Source organism: Engraulis encrasicolus, chromosome 3 (assembly GCF_034702125.1).
Source record: "Engraulis encrasicolus isolate BLACKSEA-1 chromosome 3, IST_EnEncr_1.0, whole genome shotgun sequence".
Taxonomy (NCBI): Eukaryota; Metazoa; Chordata; class Actinopteri; order Clupeiformes; family Engraulidae; genus Engraulis; species Engraulis encrasicolus.
The window spans coordinates 43,317,217-43,326,638 of NC_085859.1; the positions used below are offsets into that span (position 1 = coordinate 43,317,217).

The 9,422-nt window shown below is 40.8% G+C and overlaps 1 protein-coding gene across 2 annotated transcripts in view; it reads right to left on the minus strand.

Annotated features, from left to right (window-relative positions):
- Positions 1-481: 481 nt before the first annotated feature.
- Positions 482-9,422, minus strand: part of gda (guanine deaminase) — a 19,608-nt gene continuing 10,667 nt past the window's right edge. For both annotated transcript variants that reach the window (XM_063195485.1, XM_063195486.1), the window contains 5 exons: positions 8,855-8,922; positions 7,806-7,952; positions 6,936-7,054; positions 3,686-3,713; positions 482-2,420 (listed from right to left, as the gene is read on the minus strand). In XM_063195485.1, the coding sequence (XP_063051555.1) occupies positions 2,350-2,420; positions 3,686-3,713; positions 6,936-7,054; positions 7,806-7,952; positions 8,855-8,922 (433 nt within the window). In that variant the 3' untranslated portion in view covers positions 482-2,349. The remainder of the gene's footprint in view (positions 2,421-3,685; positions 3,714-6,935; positions 7,055-7,805; positions 7,953-8,854; positions 8,923-9,422) is intronic.

Consider the following 9,422-nt stretch of genomic DNA (forward strand, 5'->3'; position numbering starts at 1 on the left):
ATGGTGCAGGTGACACAGACATCACACACACACACACGCACGCACGCACGCACGCATGCACGCACGCACGCACGCACGCACACACACACACACACACACACACACACACACACACACACACACACACACACACAGGCAAAGCACACATGCACAAATGCATACACATTGTCTTTAAACTGTGAGTATAAGACCTGGAAACACATTTTCAAAAACAGACTGATCCGACTGACTGCTTTTGTCACAGATAGGTAAAATTAAATTAAATGAAGTTATATTATTACATTACATTACATTATATTATATTATATCATATTATATTATATAATATTATACATATCATATTATATTATTACATTACATTACATTATATTATATTATATCATATTATATTATATAATATTATACATGTATGGTGTTTTCAAAGTGTTGTTGCTTTTATCGCCAGAATACATTTTTGTATATCCCAAAAAAATAAGCACAGTTTATGTAATGCTTTGGTTTATTCAAATATTACTGGTAATCGTACAAATTACAGATACAAATTCACACAGTACAGTGTTAAGGCAGTAGGACAGTCTTAAGGCATGTTTTCTTCTCAGTTATTTTACATTTCAATAATAGCAAATTACAACAAAGAAGATAAAGCAAGACAATCAAAGCATCAAACAAACAAACAAAAAAACAAGAACCAAAAAAAAAAAAAAGAATCACAACACAGTATTAGCAAAGAAAATGTAACATGTCACTTTTCCTCTATATGTTTACTCAAAGATCTCTCTTACAATCACTTAAAAATTAACCTGAGAATATACAAAATATTTTATATAAACACATTTTCATTTTTTAAAAAGAGTTGTGCTATTCCGCTATTTGCAGGGACGGGTTAAGAAATAAAGTGCCCGGGGTAAAAATAGTTTTGGCTCCCCCAAAAATACAGAGGGACACTGCTCATCTCTCTTGAACCCAGCCTGGCATATGTACACTATGCTACTGTTACCACGTTTGTCTCTTTTGGTGTGTCTGTGTGGTTAGCCTGGCGAGCCAGACTATACCATCCAAAGCATAGTCTGGCATCGTACCATGGGTGAAACTGTGGAACCAATGACATCTAAATTGCTTCAAACTGTTGAACTGTTTAGCCCAGCTGTTTAACATGTAATAGCCCAGCACAGCCACGTCATCACCTCAAAAATCCCTCTGCAATGACTTAATACATAGACTCAAACAGAAAAAACAGATACACAGAGATTTGTGATGGCCAGATTTTGCATCCTATTGCATTACCTCCTGCCAACCTGCCGGGTAAAACTATTTTCTGCCACTAGGTGGGCTCATATAGTTTATTTACTAGGATATGGTACTACGCACTGTGGTGTAAAGAAATCCCTCACTCTGTACATTCCACAAACAAATTTCAACACAACTTGAAGAAGGTCGGATGTATTGACGTTTTTTTTGGTAGAGTGGGTAGAGTGTTTGATTTCTTTTCACTTGAATGACAATCCCACTGGGATAACATCCTACGCAACCAGTCCAACTACAAATGTGTGCAAAAGCGTCATTTTGAACCACTATACCTGGTAGGCCCTTTGGGTTGAAGGGTTGACTGACTGTAGTTTGTCCTTGCCCCATGGGGTCTGTGGCCCCCTAGGCTTGAGCCTAGTTGGCTCATCCGTCCAATTCACCCCAGTCTATTTGTCTAAAAGGATATTTTTGTACTACAAAAGTATGTATTCAAAGTGTTTACATTAGGAAATGTGATTTTTGAAAATAAATATTTGTCTACAGACCCAACTGAAAGTGGCGCTTTAATGCTACATGAGCTCTGTTTCAGAGCTTTGGCACTATTTGGTATGAAGCTTATACTTAACCAACATTAATGTATTATTTAGAGTAATGTTAGCCACTGTTAATGCTTAATATTAGGACTGTAACGATATTGGATCAAACCGAGAAATCATGATACTCAGAGTCACGATACTGTATCGTGATGTAAGGAGACAATATCGTGATACACCTTTTCAAAGTTATCTTTCAGTCCAGAAAACAACTATATGATTCGATGTGATAGTGCGTCCAAGCTTCAAATGAGATACATTTCAGAAATCGTGGGGTGTATGGTATGTCAAAAATTGTGAAGCGAACCGAATTGTGAGTTGAGTGTGTCGTTACAGCCCTACTTAATGTGTGTGAGTTTTTGCTTTGGTTTGCATTGAAACGAATGCTCAAGGTCCATTTCACAGAACCGTAAGATATGAAAATACAAAACAATCATTCATGTTAAAGCAAATGGACACAGTTTCCCATAAACGCCATCCCAGAATACGAGTACCATGGTGAGTCGACAGGTCATGCCGTGTCTGCAAATGGAACCACCTTCCTTCCTGCCACAAACACTTCCTTGATGTTGCGGTCATCACCTGTGGACATTGAACACATCATGACTTTACTTAGAGTTTCACTGCTGTGTTTCAAAGGATGGAAGACAAAAGAACTCAAATTTGTGTGAGGAATATAAAAAAGAGATGATTAGCCACCACACAGACCTGCATTACTGAGAGTCTCAACTGACACACTAAGACATTGGATCCCCTGTCTTGGCAGACCTGCACTGGTTACCTGTCTCATACAAAATTGACTTTAATATTCTGCTGACAGTATTTAAAGCATTAAATGGACTTGCCCCTAGTTATATCTCTGACATGCTCTCTTTTTATGCCCCTGCTCGAGCTCTCAGGTCCACTGATGCCAAGCTGCTAAGGACCCCCACCCAACCGCAAAAGAAGATTGGCGACGCCGCGTTCGTTTGCTATGCGCCCTAGAGATTTTTTCCCCCTACAAACTATGAATCAAGCGAAAGGGAGTTTTTCCTCACCCCTGATGCCACCAGGGGCCGCATCTGAGCGCCCAATTTCAGTGTGACTATCTATGACTTATGCTAGACCCAGACACTATGGACCTTACCCATCTAAGAGTCCTGGTGCTAACCTACGTTGACCTTGTGACTCTACAATCTCTTTCTATCTCTTCTTCCTCTGCCTTCCTGCTATCTCTGCCTCTCCTATCTTCCTCTCCTTTTAAATCCATCTCTAACAATTGTGTTTTTTTTCTCATTTATTAAGCACTTTGAGTTGCATCCCTTGTATGATACAGTGCTATACAAATACAATTATTATTATCATTATTATTATTATTATTATTATTATTATTATTATGTCTCGTGGGCCGTTTACGGCCCTTGAGGCCATCGTATATATCCGACCCTGACATAATTTTGATGTTATGCCGTTTCACATGAAATGTGACATATTTTGTTAAGAAGTGTTAAAAATTACATTTGAAATACAATGAAATTATATTTTCAGGGGACTTAGTGAAGGTGGGGTCTGTTGTATAGGTGGCCGCCTTTAATACAGGCCAAAAGTGCACGGGGGTATCTTGGTCTGTGTTCAGAGTAGGCCCTTGAAGGACTTTCTATACAATTAAAAGTGGCCCCTCGAATGAAAAAGGTTTCCCACCCCTGCACTAAGACATTGTCATTACCATTTTGGAACAGGTTTCTAACAGAGGCTGTACATGAAAGGGTTAATAAGGTGTTACCAGAGATCTGAATAGAGCAGTAGGGAGGCAGGGTGGAGTGTGAGGCAGGGTTACACAATAAGACAATCGCCTAAAAAACTCTCACCTAAATTCAGGAACTTCTCCAGAAGAACCTGTGGAAGTAAGACAGAGTAATCGTTAGTTACAGATTAAGCACAGGTGTAATGTAATAGCTGACAACACACGAACACGAACACGAACACGAACACACACACGCACGAACACGCGCACGCACGCGGGTGGTTGACATGACGCCCTGTTTTTACGTAACATTAGTTCAAAACCTACTAAATTTATATTTTTCCTCTTGAAAACAAATGTGAATGAAAGAAGATGTGGTACATCATGTTTCATCTTAGTCTTAGATGAGAAGAAACATTTTGTTCAGATTTATGGAAAGGTTTATATATCAAATGTCCTGTGGTGTGACTGTAACATTAATAAAACCTGGAATATATACAGCTATAAAATAAACCAACACCATTTTGAATCATTTATAAAGCATTTGGCATGATTGCATAAATATTAACCTTATATTAAAACATATGAATGTGAAAAAAACTCAATACAAGTTCAATTTCGTAACACAAATTGCGTCCTTTGGGGTGACATGTAAGTCAGGTTTGTGGATGGGCAGCTGCAGTACCAACTACAAGGGTCTTAAAGACAGGCTCCTAACCAGTTATACCTCAGTTATTGGAGAGTGGTGTGGAAGTTTAAGGTGACTATTAACCTCTTAATATGTTTACATATTGCAATGTTTCTGTCACACAATGCTTAGGTTCATTCATGGTGTCCCGTGGTGTGACTGCTCTTATGGAAGGAAAAAAGTTTTTTATGAGTGAAAATACATATTAAGGTTAAACACAATATCATTATCTAGTTAGCATGAGCTCGGAGGTCAATCACGACTACAAAAGGATTAAAATGGCCACAATGCAGTGAATTTCCTGTGGTGTGACTTCATGTCCTGTGGTGTGATATGCTTAGGCATTGTGTTACTCAATCCTTACTTATTTTTCATGCATCATGCAAGTATATAAGGATACCAGGAGATTTATTTGTCACATTCACACAATTATTACAAGTAATACAGTGAAACCATGCAGTGAAATCACAGTTGTCTGCCTGTACGATGCATAGGCGTGTGTGGTTGGGGGTGGGGGTGCGGGTGGGTAGTAATGTGTGTGTGGGGTGGGGGTTGAAGGAACAATAGCAGAAAGAGCATTGGGGATATGTTTGTGCAGAATATTAATCATTTTATTGTATCTTACAGAAATGTCACACCAATGATGTCACACCACAGGACACATTTTCCCAAAAATTCCACGGACCACTGACATCCCCATTTTTTTCTTTTTTTTTTTTCAATTTTTCCACACAATTTTTCAGGAATTGGAATAGGTTTCCTCCTTTAAGTGTGTTACGGCCTTAAACGTCAACCACCCGCACGCACACGCACGCACGCACACCTCCAGCAGACAATGCAAATTTCTAAGCTTACACTGTAGGTTGGTAGTGGCTAGGCTACTTATCCTGATAACAGAGACGACACCACTATACTCCCTAGCAGTGGCTTGCACAGACTTTTTGGGGGGTAGGTGCTTGAGGTGGGGGGCGGGGGGCACGGGAAATGTCCTTACTGGGCTATATTATATTATATTATATTATATTATATTATATAATATTATATTATATTATATTATATTATATTATATTATATTATATTATATTATATTGAACACAGTACCATACATTGTGGAAAAAAACAACCTTTCAAAAGGGCACTTTTTGTCCAGTAAGGGCAGGTGCTTTAGCACACCAGTGCTAACAACACCAGTATGTTCCATATGATAGTATTCATATATACAGTACAACTACTTTTTGTAGCCTCGTGATCAGCCTGTGGTATGCTACACTAGTCACTCTTTTCAGACTTTTCAACCATAGTACAACTGCTACTACCATGTAGTAGGCCTATAGTAATCCTACTCTACTGTGAGATATAGCACAGTCTTCAGTCATTCATTATGACTTAGCCATTACCATTCTGCAAACAGCAAATCATTATATCATAACAAGGGCCATGTCTCCAAAATTCAATGGATACATACTACTATCGGCCCTTTCGCATGGATGAGGCCTAAATTCAGTTTCGCTGTGTGCACTGTGTGCTGTGGAGTGCTATGTCACAATGACGATGGGATTTCTCCCAGTGGCTCTTAAAGCCTACGTGCGGGCTGTAAACTCTGACACAGAAGGTCAACATGGCTGGGCCTGGCCATGTTATTGACCAGTGTGCTCCTTGGACTTTTTCCCGCAATATTACGTAACGTTTGCCTTATCTGGACCTTCCAAGCCATAATGCCCTAGCCTGATTATCATCGACTTTCAAATCTCTTCGAGACTTGGTCTGACCTAGAGCATAACAATTACCGTTTCTCAAACGGCATGGTTGACCCACCCCCTTGGTTGCTACTGGTCGAGGCCAGAAAAGACTGTGCCGAAGTTTAAACCAAACATTTTCTTAGTCCCAGTAGAACACTCTGCTTAACCCACATCACTGCTTTGAACACTCCTCTACCCAGGGCCGTTGGAGCTGCTCAAAGTTGATTGCTTCCCGACAATGTGGGAGGAGTTCCCGAGTTCTCCGGAGCTCAGAAAGTACTTGCATTTCCCTTGACCTGACTAGTAGATACGTTTAAGCTGTTGCGTCACTAGGAGGGTGCGGCCTGGCTAATAATGCCCCACATTATGGCAGAAGTTAATCTATGTCAGGGATGTCAAACATAAGGCCAGGGGGCCTGATGCGACCCGCCAGATAGTTCAAGCCGTTAGGGTGATAGTTAGGTGCAGGAGATTTCAGGTTTCATACTTGAGAACAAAAGCCTATTTTTGATCGCCATTTACAGCCAATGCTCCTGATATAGCCACTGTCATCCACCTAAAAATGATTGTGTGACGTTCTGCGTGTGCAACGGCAGTGGCTTTCACATGTATGGAAATATCAGATAATATTAACCCAGTTCCAATTGTCCTGATGTTATATCAAAATCAGATTTCATTTATGCCGTTTTGGACAAGAGCTCACTTACAACAACTAAAGGCAGGGTAGTAGGAGAATGGATTTGAAATCAGAGGGTTGCAGGTTCGAATTCCATCCTACCATTCCCTACCACACTCCATGGCTGAGGTACCCTTGAGCAAGGCACCTAACCCCACACTGCTCCTGGGACTGTAGTCAATACCCTGCTAATAACTGAGTCGATTTGGATAAAAAGTGTCAGCTAAGTGTAATGTAATGCAATGTAATGTCATGCAATAGGAAGACTAACCTTAATAGGTTCAGGTCCACAGATGTCCATAGGCCCATCAGGGGCACACACGTTCACCAGCAGGGCATCAAAGTCCTTCCCTACCTCAAAGTTTCCCGTCTCTGCATCCAGGGATAAGGCTACGTAAAAAAATAAATAAAAGTAAAACAGAGAAAAATAAATACATACATAAAAATATCTGAAGGAGAATGTATCTGTAAATGTGGCGATGCGGATATTGCTTCAGTCTGCAGTCATCATCTTATGACAGGTTAAAAGAACTAATACTATAATAAATAGATGTACAAACACTACAGGTTACCATAGGTTAAAAAAAACACCTGCCACATATTTAGCAATTTGGCAATTTGGTGCCGCAGTTGATTCATCTGAAGACATAATTATTTGCATACAACTTGACTTTTTTTTTGGAGATTATAGACGATTCTGGAGAAACGGGATAAGCCTTTGAGTCTTTCCAGCAAAGTGTGAATGTGTGCACAAAGAGCCTACAGAAGTTCCACAAACATACTATGTCGTGTCCAATCCCTCCAAAAAGAAAACGGGTCTCTGACTGATCGACTGACCGATGGACTGATCTACTGATGGACAGACGGTCTTGCTTAGCTGCTTATAGGGTCACTGCACAGCTCGCCACAAAAAAAATAACACGCACGCACGCACGCACGCACACACACACACACACACACACACACACACACACACACACACACACACACACACACACACACACACACACACACACACACATGCACACACACACGCACACACACACACACACACACACACACACACACACACACACACACACACACACACACACACAAAACGAATCAAAATGTACAGAATTTAACAAATGCCTCCCCGTACCTTGGCTGCCTCCCAGCGTGGCCAGCCTGAAGACCTCCTCGAAGGACAGGGTCTGGTGCTCGGGGTCCTGGATGGTGAGGGCCTTGGAGGTGTCCAGGGCCCTGCGAACAGCATCCAGGATGGAGGGCGAGTAGCCACCTGCTACATCTACAGTGCAGGGAGTTCAGTCGTACATGTCATGTTTGATGTACTACAACGCTACAATACACATCAAACATTACATCCAGGGGTGGAGCTATAAGAGGGGCCAACAGGATAATTGTGCTGAAGCCCGGGCCCTCCCGTATTGGTGGTGGTGACATTGGCCAGTGTTGCCAGATGTGTCGGATCAAATCCCGCCCAAAAGGTGCTCAAAAACCACCAAGAGGCGCTAAATTCCACCCAATTTCAACAAACTACATTGATTTCTATGGGCATAAAACTGCAGAAAAAAAACGCCAAATGGACCATTTTTCCCTGTTTTTACCCGCAGACGGCCATCCCAAGCAGCCCAATTGCTCACTGGAATGGAGCACACCAATGGACTTTGACATTTTTTGGCAATCTTACAATTTTGCTTGATTCTGGTTTAACGGCTTAATTTAAACTTTAACCAAACAGTTCAGCTGAAACACAAGTTGCATAAGCAGTCCAAAAAGCTATACAAACAAACACAGGGTAAGTAATGAGTAAAAGTAAGTGAATCTTATTTCAGTTTTTAATATAATAATTATTACACTGACAAACCTGGAGTGTTAAAGGAACAGTCCACAGTGTTTCAGTAGTAAAGTATGTTCATCCTGACCTGTCTCGTCTTCAGATGTGGCCCTAGTCAGTAACGTGGGCGGAGCAAATGCCACGTGGGGCCATGTCCGAAGACGAGATAGGTTGGGATGACAGTGAAACCATCTCCGGTCAGAGAAGAACAACCTTTATTATTGAAACACGGTGGACTGTTCCTTTAAAGTAAATACATCTAAAACAAAAATCTAAAAAAATCTAAAAAATCTAAAATCTAAAAAATCTAAAACAAAGCTTGATATCAAAGCTTTAATAATTTTGCTTTATACCTGTTCCCAGTCCAATTTTGACTTTATGGTTCAGAACGTTGCGAACATCAAGCAAGCCACTGCAGATCCTTTGGGACAGACAGAGATACAAGGGATTTTTACATTTCACGTTTTTACCATGTGATGTCTTTTATGCTCATGGTTGCGGAAAGCTCATGTCTTTGCATGATGTTTGCACTCATATCTTAACCAAGTAAGTTGCTTGCACAGTTAACAGATTTTGGGAAACACTCCCAATCAAAAGTAAAAAAAACAACCCCTTTTGGTGGAGGTAATTAGCCTAGCGCAGCCAGACCCGTACAGCAAAAATTCAATTTGCGGTCCCTAGGGGCGTCTAGATTTCTAGACTAGGAGGTAATACAAAAGTACAGTAAGTACAGTGGTGTGCACAGATATTTTGCAGGGCAGGTGCTGAAAGTGGGGGGGTGGAGGCATGCGGAACTTCCGGCTGCCATACTAGGCTACAGAGGCTATATTATATAGGATCATTATTGTCACATGCTTTTGATTGTGAAGCATCTGTACATTATGATGTCAACATCGACCACAGCACATTGTGATGAAAAAA